This window comes from Accipiter gentilis, chromosome 20 (genome assembly GCF_929443795.1).
Source record: "Accipiter gentilis chromosome 20, bAccGen1.1, whole genome shotgun sequence".
In the NCBI taxonomy this organism is placed as follows: domain Eukaryota; kingdom Metazoa; phylum Chordata; class Aves; order Accipitriformes; family Accipitridae; genus Astur; species Astur gentilis.
Window position 1 is genome coordinate 20,685,531 of NC_064899.1, and position 23,281 is coordinate 20,708,811.

Consider the following 23,281-nt stretch of genomic DNA (forward strand, 5'->3'; position numbering starts at 1 on the left):
AGCAGATATGCTTTTTTTTTCTTAATGAAAACAAGAATTGGAAGTGATAAGCCACCTAGAAGAAAAAATGAAAACTGAGAAAGGCTTTAATCTTTTAGCAGATAGCACTTTGCTTATACTTCTGTGAGCATGGTTATTTAGTCTGTGGTGTGGTTGTACTGATGCAGATCTTCACGAGTGTGCTTTACATTGCATGTGTAAGTTCTGCTATATGTTCTGCACTAGAATAAAATGTTACTACAGCAACTCATGCAAGTAATCAGTATGCGTTTTTGGTAAAGCAGTGTTAATAAGGCTTTTGACACCTGTTGGATTATGGCTGTTTTTTAACACTGGCCATACAATTAGTCATCTGTTGTTTTTGCAGTATCTTGCAGTACGTGTTGTATATGTGATGAAGTGGGTGAAGAAATTAAAAAACCTATCCAAAACAAAAATGCCATGAGAATTAAGTTTGGGTTTTCATGACACTCACGCCTATGGTTTAGCCTGAGCTGTCTTAGTGCGTTTCAGTGATGTTTGCGAAATACAAATGCTTTGTTGTCTTCCAGAGCATGTATGTGTAACTCTTTAAACAGAAACCATACTTTTTTAATTGCAAATTGTTTCTGTTGCAGTAAGTTGGCTTTTCCTTTAGCATCCAGTATACTCATTTTCTTGTTCATAACAAACAAAAGCATAAGCCAATAAACAAAAACTAGAACAGTCGGTTGCTGTTTTGTTTGTATTTGGTTTGTACACTACTAATCTAATGTAAAAACTTTGTGCAGTATGAAGCCCTATTTTTATAGTTTTGATATGTCCTCAGCAGTTATTTGGTACAGTAACAGGCATTTGTTACAACAACATGCAAATTTCACTCAGTCTCTATTTACATATGTCTTGTGGCATTATTAGCAGCGTACTTGTGTACAGAGTAGAATCTGATAAGGTCTGAAGTAGCTCTCTTGTGTTAGTGTCTTCATTTGAATTGCTCCAGCTGCAAGAAGACATTGGATCATGAATCATCAAGTGTATCTTTTCTTAAGCTGTAGCAGTAATTAATTTTTTACCTGCATGTAGGAGACCAGACATTTGACAGAAATGAACAGCAATGAAATACGTAAGAGGATTATTTGAGGTTTGTGTTTAACTGGTCAGAAATACGTGGAACTGGAACAAGGGTTTTATTTCTTTGTTGATGTTTTCTAGAAATGAAGATTTCCAATTTAAAAAGAAAGTCAAGAGAATATATTTAATTTCTTGGTCCCTGCTTCATGCAAAATATGTTAAGTTATTTCTTTCTTATGAGATTCATTTGCATAAATAAAGTGTATAGATGATAATCTTACTGCAGCCTGGACTTACATTATATTATTGTCTATGCAACTATACTTTTCTGACAGTATGGTCCCTAAATAGAGGTTTTGGTGCTTAGGGAGAAGTGTCACAAGATGAAATTGTGCAACCTCAGAAAGTGAGAGGAATGTCAGTAAATGAGAATCTTTCTAGGAACATTATAGGAATCACACACAAAATGTTACAGGAATAACAGTTTCAAGCACTGTGCAAGATGACTGCCTTTTGTTTTTTCCTCTCTACGTAGAACAGGATTAATCTGAAACCTGGGTTTATAATGTTCAAAATACTGTTTCCTTGGAAACATTCCATAAAATAAAACTTGTTTTCAATTTGAAATGAAAGACTCAAACTGTCTATGGCATATTTTGAAACATTTAAATAGAGAAGAATTTAACAGCTCATTTCTTATTGTGATTGTGCAGACAATAAGAATCTTGGATTAGCATATTCCTACAAAATTTTAATGCAGAGTAACTATATTAAAGGTGAAATTCAGATACCTTTTTAGTGTGCTGCATTTCTGACCTTATAGTATAGCGTCAGTGAAGACAGCGTAGAAGACCATAGGAGAACGTCATTCAAACTTTTTACATCCTTGCCAGTCAGCTGCAAAGGCCCTTTATAAGATCTTTTAGTCTTAAAATTCTTAGAGATGTTGCAGGTTTTTTCTGCTTGTACCCTTTTCTAAGATACAAACTTGATAGTAAAACAAACTGCACCTGTTGTATAGCCTACTTTTTTTTTTCCAGAGTGTTAATTCTACTTTTCTTAGTAGTCAATGCATTTGAAACATTAGGATGTTTTCAGTTACCTTATTTATGGGTGTAAACATCTGTTAGTGCTTGGACTTAGGTTCCTTGCAGATATTATTGTAAGTTGGGTTTTAACACAGTATGGTTGAAGTTGCTTTCTTTAAATGTATAGCTTGTAGGTGATAAGAAACCAGGTTGATTATTTACTTTCATCATCACCAAAGAGCTTGGATTTTGAAGCATGATGTAGCAGTTCCCTGGGTTATACTGTCTTTAATAGAACATGTAGGCGAAAGTCAGAAGGAATTAGACTCTTTGCAGATAGCAGGTTGCTAATGAAATCTCTGTAGTAGGGTGGCTGTTATGTTGTGTTTGGTTTTTTTCATTACTTAAGTAAAATAATTTAGCATGTCTTTGTCTTTACAAATACAGTATGGAATATTTGTTGGTTTTTCTTTTTTTTTTTTTTTTTTTTTAACTAGAGAAGTGGTTATTTAATAGTTTAATTAATCTTTAGCACTGGTAAGCTTTCTGAGGTGCCTGTGTCATGCCGATTTTTGGAAGGTGCTACATGTTGGAGTGAGCGTGCTGCTTCCTGGTGTTGACACCTCTGTTTCCCCAGGGTCGCTGTTATGGCGTGACACAGCCTAACTGGACCTGTTCTTGCCTTCCTTGGCTATCTCCTAGACCAAACCCATTCATGTGACAGGACAGCAGGAAATTCATCATGAACAGACTGAGAACAGTCTTGGCCTGCATTGCAGCTGGGTGCTAGCATGTCTGCTTCTTGTGTTGCCCTGCATTTTTATCATGGGTTAAGGGAGTAAAACTTAAATGTATAGCTCTGCCACTGTTCTTCTCCTGATTCTGAGACACATGATATATGAACCTTAAGGAAGCAAACAGGAGGACAATTTATGTAATTCCTCCCACTGAAGCAAGTCTTTTTTGCAGACAGTGACTCTGAACCTAAATATGGGCTAAGCTTCTTTAAAAACGAAACTGAAGTGTCTTTTTAAGCCTATGAAGCTTACAGATGCCAGGAAAAGAAAAAAAAAGTTACATGTAGTGGTTTGGCATAAATACAACTCCTGTTGATGAATTTTAGAGCATCTGAAGCCTATCTGTCATGGTACTGTTTTCCCCCTCAGTTTATAGTGTACTATATCTAGTTGAAATGAGATTAGCTATCCATCAACTATAACAAATAATAAATTAGCTTAATTGATGAGCCTTTAATTTCACTCACTTCCAAACCATAAACTGTAGACATTCCTTTTTCCTTTTGAAAGATGTCTATAGTAAATGTGTTAATTACTTGCAATGTTTTAATCTGATTTTACTTGAGTTTCTATTAATGCCAAAATGGTGTTAACATCCCAAGTAGTTGTAAGTGAACCGAGATGGTGTCAGTGCCTAGTACCTTCTAGTCATTGCCAGTGGGTAGAGAATCCTTGTTCCCAGCTGTATTAAATACAGTGGGTCTGTGTTTACAATTGTTACTGAGTTAAAGAGGAGGCTCAGAAGATATATCTGAGGGAGGAAAAACAGGGGGTACCAAAATGTTACCTAGATGATGATTTTCTATCTACCACTTTACATTTTCATGTAACCTTAATCTTGTTTCTATAAGAATACTGAAATGAAAGTTTTGATTGGGGTGAAGGGTTTTTTAATATGACTTATGTTGAAAGGCTTTTTGTAGTTGGTGGAGTTCTTTAAGTTATCTAAAATTATTTTTAAAAATAAATTTCCCTTCTGTAATAAAGTCTCCTTAGCAGGAGACTTTACAATAACAGATTTTCAGTCTTTGCATGAGAATCCTTCATGCATGAAATTCCAGACTGCTAATAACAATTCTGCCTTTATTGTTTAGGACAAAATCAAGGGTTTTCCACTTGTTGCTTTCATTTATAATTGTTTCGTTGACTCTGCTGCTGCACCATTACTGGTGCCTCAGTAATGTAATTAGCAATGCAGCAAAGACTAATCCTTTTGTTTGTTGCCCTTTGCTTCAGCTCTTCAGTATCTCTAAATGTAATCTGCAGTTTATGGTTCTGAGGTTCCATTTCATGCTGGTATATTGGAGGGAGAGAAGGATGGTATCGCACATTAGAAATTATCAGAGGAAGGCTTTGTAAATATCAGATGTAGAAGCAGGTAAGGTAACTGTTGGAAGCAATCAACAGAAAAAGCAGAAAGCCCAGTACACAATTAAGTATATGACTTCTGAGATTTGCTGCTCAGTTTCATTCGATGTGAAGTGTGTTTAAAATAGCAGATTAACCTGTACTTCCTAGTAGAATAGTTGCTTAAAAATTGTATTTTATGAGATGGGAATACAAAGGTCGTGTTTGTTGACTTAAACTATTTTCAAATTGGCATGGGTGAATATTTTTTTTCCCATGCTTTAGTTGATGAGGGGGGTTTGGTTTATTTTTGAGCAGGGGGGAATTGATGAAAGCCTCGCTTTCCATTATGCTGTTTTTGGATTCCTGTCATCTTGGTCATGAAATGACTTTTGCTTAAGAAACAGAAGCAAAACTCATTTTACTAACTTCAAATAGTGCGATTTGGGGGTGGGGAGATTATTCATTTCAACTTTCCAGTATTTGCTATTAAATTGTTAAAAATTTTACTGGACACTGACTTTATTAAAACTACCTTTCATGAAGCTGACTTTTGGACTCTATCGACCTAGCCATAACTTGTTTAGACTTAAGATGACTAGTTAGTATAGTAACAATATTTTCCCTCTTTAGTTTGCCAGAAGATTGCCAACAGCTAAGTAACATTGCTGGTAAATTTCTCAAGACAGCATTCTGCTCTATGATCCAGGTCTTCAATATTTTAGTGTGATTTTTTCCTTAAGTGCTGTGCTAGGATGCACTTTGCTGCTGAAATAATGCACAGTTTTGCACGTATTTCGTAAAATAACTCATTTCAGGTTGTCTGCAAAACATGATTAGGTATGTTGAAGGTGATGAAATTGGTACGTATGTAGCTTTACCCCTACTTTCAAAATGAGGCATGGCCTTTGGCTTTCTTCGTTCATACTTTATGGCTAATATCAGTATTCTCCATTGATAACCCAGGATGCCTAAAAGAGAAGAAAGTTGTCCTTACCTCCTGCAGGGACAGAATCTGTTTGTATTAATATATGCTAGGAATTGCTTTTCAGCTCCCTTGCTGTTATGCTACTATTAAATGACCTCTTAGCAGCTTAATTGGTATAGGATTAATCACACAGTGTTTCTTGGCAATATCCCACATCTATGTTTTTTTGTAAGAGACAGATAAATTTCTTTTGTTCTTTCATTTTTACAGTTACATGGGAATTGGGCTTTCGGCACAGGGTGTGAACATGAACAGACTACCAGGTACGTTTCAGTATTTATTATGTTTGATAAGTTACTTACATTGTTTAATAGTGTCTTTTAAAATATTCTTGACCTTGATGGAAAGCGCTGCTTACCAGAACGAGTGTTGCATCACATCTCCATGTTGTATCTGTTATCTGAATAATGTAAAGCTTGCAGCTAAAAAGTTAGCTTTTACTGTATGTTTGCTCTTGTACTACCCTCAAGTCTTAGTGTTATTTATAACATTATGCATATACTTTTTAGCAAACAAATAAATTTTAAAATTTTCATGTTTCCTGGTAAAAATGAAGCTACAAATTTCCTTGCTTTGTAAACTGAGTTTCTCTAATAAAGATGAGCTACTGTAATAAAAACTTCGACAAACATGGAGTGAGTTCTCCTACTGTCAATTTCCATACCGTTACCTTTCCAACCTTAATAGTAAGGACGTGTACCACAGTTTTGACTGTTCCATTGACATGAGTGGTAAGGGATGCTGTCTCATTAACAATTGTCCGCAGTATCTCTGTATATTATTTAAAGTTTTGTGTGTGTGTGTTGGTTTTTTAATAGATCTTTAAATGTAAAAAAAAAACCCCAAACAAAATCCAACAATAACCCCCCACCCCCCCAAAAAAACCCCAGTTGATTTTTTGAAATTATTACTATTAGCCAAGTATAAAATCATTTTGAATTGACCTTAGAGTATCTGTGTTCTCTTTCTTTTGCATTGTTGCTTTCTCACGCAAATGTTCTGGTAGAGATCCTTATGATGATGGCAAGTCCCAGTTACACTGTGAGCCCAGCTAAGGGTTATGAATTATTGGTGGGTGGCATTAAGTGTATTTTGAGCATGATTTAGGATGCATTGCAAATAATAATCAAAGATAATACTGATCAATGTAACTGCAGTAATTTGGGGTATTTAGTTTAATGAGAGATGTTTAATGTGGTGCCAGTTGAAGCTACCAATCATACAGATTAAGGGCCTAAGTATGGAAAATACTTCCAAATTAACTTGTTAGGCAGCAGCTTGACAGGAGAAGAATAAACCCATAACCTTTTACTCTTTAAAAATAGAGTTGTCAGTATAAATTTTTAGAGTCAGAATGCACATATATATATATATATATATATATATGACATTTGGTGATTTGTGTTAAAGATCATGCTTTATATTATTTTGAATAGGCATTTAATAGATCTGTTAGGAAGATTTTGTGGTGCCTGAAAGTTGACTCCTTTTCTATGTGTTTTTATTTAGTATTGAATTGCAGAGAATGTGGACAGGTATTTTTAAATGAGCTCAGACTAAAATTGCTTGCTGTGAATTTCATTGATTAGCGTAACAATATGAAGCTTCTTAACTGGTTCTGCGGCTTCTTCACCTGCAAAATTAGCACCATATTTGCATACATAATGATTTGCCTGCTGGCTGTGACTTTCACTTGTATTGATAATTTACCCCCCTGCTTTTTTTTTTTTTTTTTTTTTTAATTTTTAGAGGCAGCAAAGCTAGTGACACTATGGTCTGGAGATTCTGCTATTATGCAGAGACTACTTGCTGCTGAATAATCAGGAATAGAAATGTGTTTCCCCAGAGATGCATGTTTGGGTTTTAGCCAGGAAGAATTCGATAATGACATATGGTAGCAATAGTTTTGCAAGGTGAAAGGGAGAACAGGAGAATCTTCACTGCTTTATTGGGACATGTCAGATCTGCATATAGCTTTTCAAATTTCAATATTGTAGCTGATTATATTTTTGGTGTTGATAATTTTGTGTGTTCACTTAAAGAGAAAAATGCGTTATCTGAATTTGCATTACCTGTTATATACTACAAATGGAATTACCTGTTCAGCCATTTTGATAAAAGAAGTTGTCATTTTCTGAAACGAAACAGATTTGTTAGTTAGATAAGGAATCTTAGAAAGCAGAAAGCTGAGCATAGTAATTAACCATATTAACCTTGTTAGAATAGTCTAACTTTGCGTAGTCTTTCCATTATTTCATAATAAAGGGAACGAATAAATTGCAAATGCTTTTGTTCTCTAGGTTGGGATAAACATTCATATGGTTACCATGGAGATGACGGACATTCATTCTGTTCCTCTGGAACTGGACAACCCTATGGCCCAACGTTTACTACGGGTGATGTCATTGGTTGTTGTGTCAACCTTATCAATAATACCTGCTTCTACACAAAGAATGGACACAGCTTGGGTATGGAGAAATGTTATCTTTAATGGTAACATTATGTCTGTAAGTCTGTTGTAATTCTGAAACTCTCTTCATGTCAGAGGCACAGTGTTTGAATAGTTCTTTTGATAGTCTCAATCTATGAATTAACCAAAGAACTGGGGGAATAATTTCTTGTGTGCCACTTGCGCTTACATTCCTTGTGAATTTGGAAGGATTTGTCGTAGCATCTCATTCCACAGGACCTGCATTTATGAACTCTGCTACTAAATCCACAAATAATACTTTTGATGCTTACATGGTAATAGATGATAAGAGAATCGGAGAAATGGAGAATGGATATAGCTAAAATGCATTGCTGCTTTATGGGGGACACCTACCCTTCCCTAAAACCTTACATTGGATGGGTGTTATTTTGAACATATTTTGGAGAACAGTGTCTTTTGGATTCCCAGTCTGGAGTCATGCACAGTTGGGCTAAAGCCATGAATTATACAAGTTGTGCTAAAATTAAGTCCATCAAATTTGTGTGGTAAATTTTAGTATTATGCAACACTGCAAGACAATTTTTGAGTTTGAAGATGTCAGGAGGGGGTAGAGTTAAAATTTTCGATGCAATATATATAATTCAGTTACTTAATGCAATTTAATGAACAAAGATACAGAGTGTAAAGAAAGAAGAAAAAAAAAATCTATCTACTACCTGCATTAAGGTGAGAGCAAGGGCTGGGGAAGAGATCTTGGAATTGTGCTGAGGGGAGTAAGAAGTTTCAAGGGATAAAGCTCGGAAAGAAGAAATAAGGTTTTTGTCACGGGTAGAAATGTGATGAGGAAAAGAGAGACTAGCTTGAACTAACATAAGAGGTTATTGAGACAAGGACTCTTGAAGTTGCTGTTCTATTTTCTCACATTGCCAAACATGAGGAAGGTTTGGAAAGTAGTAAGGGGAAGGACATGGTTTAAATTTGTCTCCTTGTTTCTCAGAACAAGACTGCCTGTTTCTTTGCTCTGAGGAAACAGATCTATCTTTGGTGTTTTCCTGCCCCTACTCAGAGCAGGGCTTAGGTGCTTCCAGAGGTCAATTCCAAGTAAACACTTCTGTGATTCTATTCTATCATGATTTAATGTTTCTTCTAAATTGAATGAGTCTATATACCTGGACTTAATACCTTGACACCTGTGGCAGTGGGACACTTGAACCATGCACTGTGGAGTTCTTTCAGCCCTGTTTCAGGGTGTACGTCAAAATGGAAGATAACAGGCTCATGTTGTGTTTACCCTAATCTTTAACTGGGTTAAAACTGAGAAGGGTAGTCTTACCACATTCCCCTTCTTTGGAACTAGTAACTGTGCCTGCAGGTAAGTTGATCAGATTGTTGATCAACAAAAGAGGCACTGGTTTTCTGACTACCCTTTTGGTCACATGCATGGAAGAGATAAGAAGGGAGGGGCAGAACCTTCTCTTTCAGTGGAAGTCTTAAAGCAGACTGGATTAGGCCAACTGTGAAACAACACTTCAAGTGATTAAAATCTGTTTAAAGAGACCAGAATGGCATAGGTGAGGAGAGGCTAGTAAAATGTCATCTGTCATAGACAGAGTCTGACAAACACTTCATGGATTTCAGAAGGAAACCTGACAGCTGTTCTGCTGTTGTGGGCTTTGCTAGCTTGAATTTCTGACAGAGGAAGATTGATTCTGTGTTTAAAGGAAAAAGAAATAAGAAATTTTGGCTGTCTTGCTGAGTTGCTTTTGCTGATAGTTGTCCAGAATTCCTATACAATCGTGACTTGGAGGACATTTATGTTTCTTCTCTGGGCCACAGATGCAGTCTAGAGTATTGGACATCTCTGGCTCAGCCTGGGATTTGATGCTACAAAAAGGGCTAAGCAATTATTTATGCAAGTGTGAAATCCTGGGTTGAAAAAAACCCCAAAACCAACCCCCCTCAAAACCCCAGTACCTACATGTCACTCAGTCATCATTTATCATTTATCAGTCTTGCCTACTGCCATGGTTACTTTGGAAGAGGGTGAGTTGGATGTCAAAATGTGCCAAATGGAGAAAGTGGTAATAGCTTTGAAAAAGTTAGGATGTGAACAGGTAATAAATGAAATTATAGCTTTGAGATGTGATGGGTGAAACAGGTTCACTCTGTCATTCTTTTGTATCAAAGATGTGAGTAAGGAATCCAGATGCTCTTGAGATTTGAAATCTTGGTGAAGAATGGAGATGGAAAGCAGGGGTGGAATTTAGGACAAAAGGTTAAAAGCTTTGTTTTAATCTTAAATTTGAAAATGCAGTGATAAAAAATAAGAGTTTGAAGGGATAAGTGGATTTGAATCATTATGCACTTGTAAAAAAAAATAAATTTGAAGAAATACTTGCAACTATAAAGGAAATCATGAAATACCATTATCATTTGGCTGTTAGAAGGAGATTTCCTGATAATTATTTTTTAACTGAGAGCTTCCCCTGCCAGCCTAAATTGCATGAAGTTTCTGAATTGTATAGGGGGTCAGATTTTTCTCTAATCCTGAGACAGCAAAATCACTGCCTTGGTCTTACGGTTAGATGGATGCCTGTAATTATATGACAAGATATTAAGCTATTCTATTTGAAAACCAAAACACCCTCGCGTGGATTAGAGTGAAACATTTACCAGACTGGTTTGGAGTGTTATAGGCATGTGCTGCTCATGTAAAGATAATGCATACTTACGAAGAAAAGTAATAGCAAACAAGAAAAGACACCGTTAAATCTTGGTGTCGCAGCATCGAGACATGTAAGTGAAAAAATGTCTTCAGATATTCTTAATTTTCCTTTTAATTTTAGTCTGTAGCCAGAATTTTCATACTTTCTAATCTGCATATCTGTATGATGTTTGTTAAATCTTATGCCCTATTTTGAAAAATTTGAGGGTATATTGAGTACTTTTGAATGACAATTACTTTTTGCCACATATTGCCCTTTATTACTCAAGCACATCAGTTGTGCCTAAGCATCATGGATGTCACCATACTTTACTTATTTCTGAGATGGTTTGGGTGAGTTTTCTGAACATACAGTGATACACTTAAGAAAATGAAGCTGGAATCCGGACATATGGAAATTAATCTTAATTTTCTCTTCATTACAGGCATCGCTTTCACAGATTTACCGGTAAGATAAGTGCATTTTCAAACAGCTTTCCTTTATATTATAAACAGATGTTTCAGATGTAACTTGCATTTACCTTATGCTTCTTGGAAATACAATGATAATCATTTTAACCAATTTAATGTCAGATATTTCTCCTCATCACTTCAGTGGTGATTTGTTAATTGAAGCAAAAAGGTTTTTTTTGTTTTCATACCAATCCTCACAGGGGTTTTCCTTTTCAGGTTTTTAACAGGCAATTCTAATGGAAGTTTGGCAGTAAATAATACGTGCAAGTAGTTACATACTTTGTTTGACACATGCAGCCTTACATACAAAGTCAAAGCTATATTAAACACCGACACGGTGCATGTGTGTACAGCTGTGTATCATATGCAGAAAGGCTGACTACTTAAGACATGGTCACTGTAACTCATGCTTGATGCCTGATTTTCAAAATCTTTATACTGTTCACTCCATAAGATCAAGCATAGCAAAGTATTATTATTTTTTTTTAAAGAAAGTTACCGACATCTTAAGTCTTCTAGCTTTTCAATTAAATTGTACTTTCCTTAGAATCGTTACAAATGTTTCCCTATGCTACTGGTGCAGGCTTGATACTGCACTTGTTTTGTTTTTTTCTCATCCACTTCATTTCTGATTTAATCTGGTTAGAGTGCAGTATGTGATGCACTTCCATCTGGCCAGCTACTCTGCTATGGCCTTAGGAGGCAAGGACAGATATTAAGGAAAAATGAACTCCATAACCCAGAGTGCCTCTCAGCCCTGCCACAGGGTTGCGTGCTTTGTGTAGGAAGCCACCGCACTGTCCTGGATCTCTGGGATACCAGCAGGGCTCCTTGCTAGCACAGGGTACCAGCACAGGAAAACTGACACTGTCTTCTGGGGTTTGAAGCTGGACCCCTTCTCATTAGAATTGATTGTTTTCATCTCACTAAATGACTTGGGACTTGTGCTTTGTTAATTAGTCTAGACGAAGTAACACTATGAGCAAGGTTTATTTAAAAAAAAAGGGGTGGGTGGGTCGGAATGGGGCAAGATCGGCTTGGGCATGGTTTTAACAACCAGAGTATTTTTCTTTATTTTTCTTTAAGTTCACCAGATTCACTGGGCTTCAGTGTTCCTACTGACCTGCATGTTGATAACTTCTTACTGATAGCTTTATTTAGCATATAGTTCTGTAGATCAGCATACCATTATACCATACCACCATTGATGGTCGTGTAAACGTGGTGTAGGTATATTTATAAACTTAAAAAAAACAGCAACAAAACCCCACCCACCCAAAACCCCAACTGATTGCATTGCCATTGCTGAGATGCTAGTTGCATTTAAGAAAGTTACTTTAATCCCAACAAGCAGATTTTACTTTTCTCATATTTGGCATATTTCAAATTTGCATGGAGACCTAATCTCTAAGCAGAAAATAAAACTGAGACAACAATAAATGCTTTAAAGTCTTTTTCTAGATACAAGTCCAGGAATTCACAAGAACTTCAATGCACTGTTACAGTTCTTTTTAGGCGCTACACTTGGACTTTGAGGCTAATGAGTTCTCTATCCTGTCAGTTCTTACCACTAAAATTCAGCGATGTTTTAAGTATTTCACCCCAAAAGGAAAATGGCCCACTTTGTAAGTTTAATTTTTGTTCTCTTTTTAAAAGAAACTTTAATCCTGGTCTTTAAAAATCATTAAAAAATTGGTATTTAATATTTTGTAAAATTGAAACCACGAGTTGTAAGTAAACCTTAGCACAGTTTAAAAAGTGCGTTTTCTGACTAGAAAGAGAATGATCAGTAAGGCTTGCTTATTTCAAAATAAAAAAATTATGACCACTGGGAATAAAATTAACTGGTTGTTGTATTGCTGGATTGGTAGAAGTTGCTTTAACTGCTGGACAGATGATCCAGAGGTATTTGCTTCTTCACACTACTAGTAGCAGTGGGGATATTATTACAGAGATGAAAAAAAAAAAATGTGGAATTTAGAATAAGAGGAAAAAACTAATTAAAAAATTTCTTGCAGCCAAACTTGTACCCTACAGTAGGGCTTCAAACACCAGGAGAGGTTGTGGATGCTAATTTTGGACAACACCCATTTGTATTTGATATTGAAGACTATATGCGAGAATGGAGAACCAAAATTCAAGCACAAATTGACAGATTTCCAATAGGAGATCGGGAAGGAGAGTGGCAAACAATGATTCAGAAGTAAGCCTTTGAATATTGTTAATTTAAAAAAAAAAGTTAATAATTGCATGATTTCAGAGATCTTTAAAAAGTTGTACCCATTGTCTTGTGCAAAAAATTGCAGATAGTATTAAAAACTAGTACAAATAGTTTTGTTAACATCACAGGTTTGATAAACATGTATAAAATTGAGCATGAATAGATGTTTGGGGAAGAGTTATGTACATCATTAATAATTAGGAGTTTATAATGATGAGTGTAAGCTTTCCATTCCAAGTTGACCTATCTAATGTGGATTAGGGAGTTTAGAAAAATTGCCATGGTTGCATTGGGCAGTTTTAATACTTTGGGCTCTGGAAATTTCCGTTCATGTTCTTGCCTTTGGCGTACCACGTTAAGTTGTGGCTCCTTAGTGTCTCACTTGGAAAAATGGTGGTTGTGGCTTTGCATTTTTTATTTCTTCAGTGAAAACAAAAAGTCTGTGTGGAGAAATTCACTTCAGTGTATCTAATGAGCAAAAAAAGAAACTTAATTAGCAGGTAATATTTTAATTGAGTCTACCTTTGGGTGATGAATCATTTTTATTAAAATTCATTGTAATAAAATTATACATTGATTTTTTTTTTTAAAATTGTTTTTCTGTATGGTGTTTTGAAGAAGATACTGACTCGTAACTGAATAACTTTTGTCTGTCTTCTACAGAAATCCCTGAATTTCAAGTAGAATTCTTTAATTCAGTCATTCTTTTTCAGAAAAGGTTTTTACATTCAGGATGTCCTTGGTTTCTTACCTGTGTTTAATGAGTTTTCCTGGGTTTTGTTTTTTGTTTATTTTTAGAATGGTATCATCTTACTTAGTTCACCATGGATACTGTGCAACAGCAGAGGCATTCGCCAGATCAACAGACCAGACTGTGCTAGAAGAATTAGCTTCCATTAAAAATAGACAAAGTAAGGCTGGAAAGCATGTTACATCCTTTTATTCCTCCCTTAAACAAATATTACATAAAACTCTTGCTTAAGCATCATTGTAGAATTTCCTTTCAGCACTACTCCATAGTACAGTTCTTTGCTGTCAAGTAAAGTTACACACATATGAACAGAAGGTTAAGATGAACTTCCGCACTAACACTTTGGAACTCATTTGATGTAGCGGAATGTGGTAAATTACCTGTTGTCTTTCTCTTGAATGGAAGATTGTGATCTGTCTTAAACAAATGTGTGTAATGTCTCTAAATGAGTGTTTGTGAGAGTTAATGGTCAGTCACAAACAGGAATATAAAACTTAGTCTTGACAAACATTTAGACTTTTATCTTAACTGTGAAATAGAGTTTAGAGAATGCTCTATAAGTTAAATCAAATCTGAGTTTTCCTGCTTACAGATGTGAGGGGGAAGAGGACAAGGAGAACTAACAGCAGTTCAGCTCTTAACTTGCTGTGGCAGTGCTGTTTAGCAGCCTGATTAAATAGTGCCTTCCCCATTCATTTAAATCCCTGCTATATGAACACAAACATTTGTGTGACTGCGTGACATACCACATGGGAAAACTGCTCTGGTTGAAAAATAACCCATTCGTTGGGCTGTTTTTCATTTGGATCAATTTCTCTGTTGGTGGATAGGGCTGTGAGGCTGTTAGCGACTTGTGCCAGGTTACAGCAACAGAAGCATCACCTAAATCAGGGACTGTTGTGGAAAGGTTTAGTCAACTGTAACCTGACTGGAAGCATGTGTTGTAGGTGAGAGAGACTAAATTTTGTTTTTCTTAGTCAAAATTGAATCTGTGGGAGTGGGTTGCAATTTGGATGTTCTTGGGTGACGATAGTTTGGTATGTGCTTCTTTATAAAGGTGTGAAAATGAGAAATAAATCACAGAAGAGTGTCTGCAATCTTAATCTAGCTCTAAATGTGCAATCTGAGTGCAAAGTAGTTGTATGCTGGCGATAAATAAAAATATGGAGTACTCATCTGGATATATGGAGGTGGAGTGCAGTTCTTAAATTTTCCTATTGAACATTTTAAGGAAGCATGATCTTTCTTTACACTGTTTTTTCTAAGAGGAAAAAACCTTGTTGATTGATGGTTGCAGTGTCTTTTAATCGTTAATTTACATGTATTAATCCGTAAGCTGTCCATTTAACTGATGTTGGTTTTGGTGAACAGAAATTCAGAAACTGGTTTTGGCAGGGTGAATGGAGAACCCATTGAAACAACATAACAGCTGTATCCAAGTTTACGAGAAGAAAATCCTAATCTCTTATTTGTTTTTTGGTGAACAGGAATTCAGAAATTGGTTTTAGCAGGAAGAATGGGAGAAGCCATTGAAACAACACAACAGTTGTATCCAAGTTTACTAGAAAGAAATCCTAATCTCTTATTTGCATTAAAGTGAGTCTTCAAATTATACAGATGTGTGTTTATAGATGGCACAGTACCTTCTGAGACAAGACAGTTACTCATTTAAAGCTTTCACAGAAATTTAAACAAAGTTAAGCAGCGTTTTTTAGAAAATGTGTGTAGTTCACTTTTTTTATGCTATATTATTTGCTACATGTTTAACTAGGTTTTGTCATCAAGGTCCTGTTTGCAGCATAATTCACATCTCACTGTAGTCTCTAGAACTAAGTTTTGTAATTTTTTAAATCAATTTTAATCAGTTTGTGTGTCAAGTAAAACTTAAAATGTAAACTGATACAGTATCATATTCAAGAAGGTTAAGAGTCCTGCTGGCATGAGTTGGTCTGTTCCTCCAAATGGGTGACTGACTTTAAAGATCAGTTTAAATGAGCTGTTTCACTCCATGTCACTTTACTAGAAACCTCTGGCTAATACTGTGGAAATTCCATAATCCCAAAGATTTCTCTTGGCTTCCCAGGCACACAATAGTCACCTTCATTCTGGCATTTTTACTTGCCAGCTACGTTGATTCTCCAGAATTTTGTATCACATTTTAGTGTTTGAATGTGGAAAAAATATGTTATATCCTGTAAGAACAAAGCACTTCAATTTTTATGTTCAGTTAAGTAACTTGGAATGTGTTTGAAGTCTGTCACACTGAAGTGCTGAACAGAATTCACGTGATAGTACTGCAGGCTTATCACAGAATTCATAAAATGCAAACATTTTGATGAAAGACTTCACTCGATAACGTCAACTGTATGTTATCTTTTTCTCAATCTGTCTTTCTAAATTTTGCCTGTTCTATTGAGGCTATCCAAGCCTAAAACATAAAGCAGTAGTTCTGAGCTTCCTTAAAGTCCATAGTAAAACCTCCTTATCTAAAATAAAATTGACAAAGAGCAACAGCCTCTAAAGGGAAGGTTTGTATATGAGCTTGCTTTTCAAACTGTTTTCTAGTGCAAATGTTTAATGTTAAGAGTTACCGTTCAATGCTTACTGTTCCAGACAGTCAAACTATGTTCTCATTTACATTGAGAGAAATGACAGACACGACAACGAAATGACATATCCTTCTCAAGGAATAACCTTGCCCCTGCCAGTAAAACAAAACAGTTAAAATATAGTTTAGTTCTCTAAACTTTGAGGACTTATGGACAAAGACTGTCCTCAAAGGATAATATTCCTGTTCTCCTCCCTCACAAATTTTGTAATTGTGTATTTTTGGCTGAACACTCCAAAGCTTATTGATGATTGGGTTACTGACATCCAGTGTTTTGTTGAGTCAGACTTTTTGTATATTTAACACTATAATTAGATCATTGCTGTCGCTGGAAAATTGAAATGTGTAAATTGTCTTATTAGCTTAACTTTTTTGCCTTTTGTTTAGGGTGCGCCAGTTTATAGAGATGGTGAATGGTACAGACAGTGAGGTGCGGTGTTTGGGAGGCCACAGTCCAAAATCTCAAGACAGTTACCCTGTTAGCCCACGATCATTCAGTAGTCCTAGCATGAGTCCCAGCCATGGAATGAATATTCACAATTTGGCAACAGGCAAAGGGAGCAGCACGCACTTTTCTGGTAAGTTGATGTGGAGGATATACCACATAGATTTGAATATACCACACCATGTAGATTTTTTTTGTTGTTGTTACAATTAAGTATCGGGAGAAGTTACAAATACTTGCAGACTGATAATTTGTTTTACTTGAGTTGATACTGAATGCTTTGTATAAAAGTACAGTTATAATGATTAAAATAGGTGATTCTCAGTCACTGGGGAAATGGAAAGTGCATAAATAGCATCAAATCTTTTTTGCATGTGGACTTGGTTTTACTAAGGGTTTGCAAAGTAGGTTGCCGCTGATTTCTAAGAAATGTTTGCTTCCAGGAGTTGGAAGGTTCTGACACAAATCTCTGTCGTTTCGATGATAATTTATGGCTTGGGCAAGGTGGTTTAAATCCAGTAAATGGTGTATACGATCCATTTCCTATGGGCTTTGTGGAACAGTAGGAACAGCTGCTCTTGCATAGGAAGTACCAGAAGCTAGGTGGTAGAGTCAGGTAAAACATTTCCTGCTGGCAGCCAAATTTCAATCTGCACAGCTGAAACAGTTCTGAGACCGTCTGGGTGGTGGTAAAGCTTCAGTGGGAAGCCCTGAATGTTCAGAGCTGCCCCATGCTTATGGGGAGATCCCCATGCCTTCCAGAGCACCCCTGCAGAGAAGTTGAGCATGTTAAAATGGTACATGAATGTGTCAGCTTTGAACCCAAGACTCTTAAGGTAGCAGAGGCCATCGACTTTCACATCTGTTTGATTCTTAAGTCCAAACTGGAGCTGACTTTTTTTTTTTTTTTTCCTCTCGGTGGGATTGAGTAGGAAGCCAGTATAGCCTGGTCACCAGAATACCTGCTGCCCTTGGAAAGGCTTTTCTTCCTTCTGTGTCAAGACTGTGCTATCACGTGTGTGAGTGGAGGTCCACTCAGATTTAGTTTGTTCTTCAGGTGGTTATTGGGATGTATTGTAGAAAGTACCTCTAACTTTCTAGTTTTGAAAATAGAGGCACCACTTAATAAGCAAGTTGATGAATGTGTTATTAGAATTGAGGTTTGGGACTTCCTGAATGGCAGCAACTGTTTTGTTATAAGAAGCCCTTCCTGTGACCTATTTCTATATTAGAAGATACTAGGGAACTCCTGGTTTTGGTCCTGATAGAACTGGCAATTACATGTTTGCTTCAAATAGTAGTTTCTTGATTATATTTTAGAAGGGTCAGAAGAGATTTTAGCCAGACTTCATAAATTCACAGCATGGTGTAATCTTATTTAGCAAAGCACAATGTTAACAATTAAAATAATTATATGGGGAAGGAGGGAGGTTGTATATAAGTGTAGCAACGTGTGAACTATTTTCAGCACTGAATTTACTGCATATTTGTCAAGAGAACTACGTGATTAGGAATTAGTAAGATGCATGTCTGTTTCCAGTCATAATGATTACAGTGGCCTAGAAAAGATTTTTTCGGATCTTTCAGAAACAACCTATCAGTTCTAAAAAATTATTCTACATTAATGCAGTTTTCTGTTTTACTGGTGTATAAGTACAACTGAAAAACCTTCTCGTGTATGTGCTAGTACTTATTAAATAATGCTTAACTTCTGCACTGTAGAAGCCTTAAAGGTTCAAATACCTGAAACACGGAGGCTAAGTATTTGGCTTGGTTTGTTTGGCAAATGGAGTGTTTACTGACCAGGAACAATTAGGCTGTACTTATTTCACTTCTATGAATCGGTACTTTCAAATAAGTTTGTAGATGATTACAATTATTAAAACTTTCTTTCAGGGTTTGAAAGTAGTTGCAGTAATGGAGTAATATCAAATAAAGCGCATCAATCTTACTGTCACAGTAAACACACGACCACCAGCTTGAATGTACCAGAGCTCAACAACATAAATGTATCAAGATCACAGCAGGTTAACAGCTATTCCAGGTGAGTAAACTTCAGATGGTTCTAACTTACATTAAGGCTTGTGTTGTCCATGTGCTTGTATTGCAGAGAAGAGTTTTCAGTGGGATTTGATGTGATTTTTTTTTTCAAGAACAGTTAAAACATGTAGTGTAAGTTCAACAGCTTGTGATCACTCTAGCTTTGTTTTAACTTCTGAAGCTCAACAGACTGTTTTCTCCTGTTTGTTTGAAGAAATGCAATGGACAAAAATAAATTGCCATGCTTATAGCTATTTATGGTCAGTTTTGAAGTTGTGTAGTGAAGATTAACTAGCTGTCTGGCACTTGGGATTTTAATTTAAGCCGCTGACATTGATTTAAGCACATTGCATGTAGGTAATGAAAAGTTTTCCAGATACTCTCCACTTGTAGCAGTATCTGCAAAGTAAACACAATTGAGATGCATATGAAATGCAGACTCCCTTCTATTACACACACAAGAATTGTTTGCCTACTCCAATCACTGTCACTTGTGCAAACACATTCAGTTCACAGAATGAAAGCAGATGTATTAACTGGGGTTAATATGGTTATTCATGACCAGTAAATATTAAGCTCTGCGTTGCACAGATGCAGCAGAACCTAATTTGATGTGAAATACAACAGTACTCGGCTGCGTTGTGCAAGATGGATTCCCAAATCTACCAACTAGGATGTGATGATGTGGTGGTGATAACAAAAAGTATTTCAGTTAGTGATGATTGGGGAAAAAAAAGTAAGATTTATGTTTGTGTCAGCAACTGCCTTTGCCAAAAAGCCTGGCAGTGTCCAGGCAACTTTGAGATTTTTTCACAGGAGGAAGACAATTCCTTGGCTACAGTGTTGGCCAGTTGGAGAGGCCTTTTGGTTTCCTTCCCCAAAGGAAGCTGAGTATTATTGCTTGCTTAGAAGCAAGATACTAAACTTCTAAATTGAATGGTTTTGATCTTAAGAAAGGTTTTAGGTTTTCATTCTCCATGACGAAATAGAACAGGCTAGGATGTAACTGTCAGCAAAGCTCAGTCCCCAAAGCCATGCTGGCATTTTCTAAAAGTGCTTCTGTGACCTGCTGTGAGCCCAGTATGGTGAGGAGTTGCATGCTCTGAATTTGCCCGAGTATCTCTTTGGGTTTTTCTTCTTTTTCCCTGTCATTCCACTGAGAGTAAATGAGAGATTAAGGCTATTTTGAAAGAATTATTTACCTAAATGTGATATTCTCAAAGTAGGCTGTATATTGAGTTAACTGTGCTTAAAAAAAAAAAGTGGGAATGGTATATTTTCTCAATGCATTTTCTCCAGCTCTGTATAGGTACAGATAGATAAATGAGGTTAAGAACTTTTAGGTCTGTATTTAGAAAGTGTTACACTGCTTACTCCTGAATATTGGTGGACATGTTTAATTTTTCAGCATCTGAAAATGTTATTTTACTGAATGCTAATGCTAGTTGAGAGAGCCTGATAATTTCCCTGGTGCTCTGGTATTGCCAGTTGCTATGGAAAAACCTGTGGTCTAACTTGGTAAGTTAGACCATGGTGAAAAAGTCCTGTGCTGAAGTTGTGAGGAAGATAACCCTAAGTACTTAAATAGGAGTAAAACTTTTATTACTCTCTTTTCAGCAATGATGTAGACATGGAAACAGATCACTACTCCAATGGGGTTGCTGAGACTTCATCCAATGGCTTCCTAAATGGTAGTTCTAAACATGATCACGAAATGGAAGAATGTGACACAGAAATGGGTCTGCAGTGATATTTCTTACATTTTTATTAAGTGATGGCAACAAGGTTATGTTTTTACTTGCAATGCTTCCCAACTTGAAAATTAGGGATATTAGCTCAAATCTTAATTTTGTTTGTTTGTTTCACTGTTACTAGATGTAAATCTTATAACTCCTGATTTAGGTGGTCAAATGTCAGGTGAGAACAGGCGAAATTGATAACTCATGGATATTGAAGCTAGTATCTATTTCGAAGGAAGTGCCTTTGAGAAGAAACATCCTATTGTGTAGCACGCCTGGGTTAGGGTTGGCAAATTGCTTCTACCGCTTCCTCTAGTCCTCTTACCAGTCATAGTTCTCATGGTGTCTTTGTGCTTGACAGTAAGAGTAGAAATTCCAAATCACTTATATTGAAGAATGCAAATTGCTAATATTAAACGCTGAAGAACAGAGCTATATTTGAGAACTGAGATGTAAAAAAAACAAAAAAAAATTTCCACCAAAAAAATAGCCTGTTTTACATAGTTGTGGTCTAAAAAATAACTTCGTTTTACTTAACCTGCTTCATATGCAGTTGACATTAGTGACACCTGAGTATTTAAATACCCTCTGATTGCCAGCACCCCATAAAAAGATAGTTTATTCTGTCAGTTATGGTGCTAGGTGTCCCTGTCCAGTAAAGGCAGTCAGATCACTTAAGAGCACCCAGGCTGGAGCTTAGACAATGGTTGTTATTGCTGGCTGTGTCTGAAGAAGTGGAGGAATCCAGCCCAGCTATTTCTGCAGTTGCAAAACTATCTTCTCAAACAATTGATTTAACCAGACATCAATAAGTAGTTTAAATGCAATGTGACACTCAGGACATCGCTGGTAAACTTTCAGAATGCAGTAGTACTTATAGACTTCTATGAACGCCTCGCAGTTCTGAAGGCATGTGCTGCTGCTGATCATGCAGCTTTGCTGGTAAATACTAGGTAACTGTTGAAAAGCAAATATAATTCTGTTACAGCCCTGGAGGGGGGAGATTCAAATTGCCAGACTTTTTCCTGCATTACGCTCTGAAACAGGGTAATAACAAGGCCTCATTTCTGTGACAGAAAAAACAAAACACTTCTTTACTCTCTTGCAGCCTTTTCTACAGAGGCTTGCTGTGACAGGCATGAAGCAGCTGCACAGGACGCAGAGTTGTTTATGTTGTGTTTTGGTTTTTTTTTTAATGTAGTTGTTTTCCGCCTTTGGAAAGCCATGTCCTAGATTGGGCTGCAGCTAACAACAAACACCACTGCTTGAAGACTTGTGGGTGCTTCACCTTTGTAAAAAAGAAATGTGGTTCCTCAACCTACATTGTTTACTCCCCACAGTTTGGGGTTTTTTTGGTGATTTTTTTTTTTTTGAAATATTTATGTATACCCCTTAGTGCTGTGTATGTAATGTTAAGTAGGCAGATTTTTTTCCCAGAGGTGATATGCTTGCATCTAAGGAAAAAAAAAAGTGGCCACTTAAATCCTCATTTGAAATAGTGGTCAAAATACTTCACTAGATGGCAATGTTAAAATCAGAAAGAATGGTTTTGTAATTAAAGTGTACATCAAAATTCTGATGGAAAACTTGATTCCTTTGATGAAAAAAGGCAAGGAATTGATGCTTTATTTTTTAACAGGTTCCTTTAGTTGTAAATTTAAAAAGGTAGAACTTTCAGAGAAGCCAAGGGCTGATCTACTCTTCATAAACTGCATTAGTATCTTTTAAAGTCAGTAGCATTGGGGAATATTGTAGCAACCAGTAAAGAAATAGATTGTAGTGTTCTGCTTGATTACAAAAGAAGCCTGAAATGTCTAAATTATTACACTAATATATTCTACAAGGAGTATGAACAGTCTAAATGATAGTCTTGTAGCAACATCCATCATGGCTGTTTGGGAAGTTCAGGGGTTATTGGCAGTTCCAGATTTGGCGTATCTTTAGAAGTGCAATGCCAAAGAACTAAAAAGGTAGAACTGTGCGGACTTTTATTGCTGTTGTTACTCATTTTAAACTCCCATAAAATTTTAAGGTAAAATTTGGTTTATAGTCTAGTTGTTAATTTTTAACTTACTTCAAAATAAACAGCATGTGTAGACAGCCTTTGATGTTAGTTAAATAAGCCTCTTAATGTTTATAAAGGAACAATTCAGCAGTGCTCAGTATAGGAGTACATTACACCAAGGTCTCTGGCCCAATGTGCTTTCTCTCTGAGAAGGCAGATGTGTTTTGAGTGAAATCGGGGCAGATTCTCTAGATCCATAGATTGTTATTGTCAGCTCTATTAGTGGTGATGATGATGATATCATTTTTGCAGAAGTAGATTCAAGTCAGTTAAGACGTCAGCTATGTGGTGGCAGCCAAGCGGCTATTGAAAGAATGATCCATTTTGGAAGAGAATTGCAAGCAATGAGTGAGCAACTAAGAAGAGAATGTGGCAAAAACACAGCGAATAAGAAAATGCTCAAGGTATGTTTAATCTTGAAGTTGTGGTGTTAAGGTGAATCGCAGCTGCCCAGCAGAAACTTTGCACAGCATGCAGCATTGCAATACTGTTCTGCTTTCACTTCTGCAGTTCTTTTGTCTGAGAGCAGTATTCTAATCAGCTGTGGTGGAGTGCTGTCTCCTGTCTTGTCTGTGTAGCACATTCACAGGGAG

At 36.4% G+C, this 23,281-nt stretch overlaps 1 protein-coding gene across 1 annotated transcript in view; it reads left to right on the top strand.

Annotated features, from left to right (window-relative positions):
• Positions 1-23,281, top strand: part of RANBP9 (RAN binding protein 9) — a 39,488-nt gene that overhangs the window by 14,377 nt on the left and 1,830 nt on the right. Inside the window, exons 3-12 of the mRNA XM_049823876.1 lie at positions 5,421-5,473; positions 7,511-7,678; positions 10,792-10,814; positions 12,838-13,022; positions 13,839-13,951; positions 15,279-15,387; positions 16,787-16,977; positions 18,741-18,888; positions 20,502-20,623; positions 22,941-23,092. Coding sequence (XP_049679833.1) covers positions 5,421-5,473; positions 7,511-7,678; positions 10,792-10,814; positions 12,838-13,022; positions 13,839-13,951; positions 15,279-15,387; positions 16,787-16,977; positions 18,741-18,888; positions 20,502-20,623; positions 22,941-23,092 — 1,264 coding nt within the window. The remainder of the gene's footprint in view (positions 1-5,420; positions 5,474-7,510; positions 7,679-10,791; positions 10,815-12,837; positions 13,023-13,838; positions 13,952-15,278; positions 15,388-16,786; positions 16,978-18,740; positions 18,889-20,501; positions 20,624-22,940; positions 23,093-23,281) is intronic.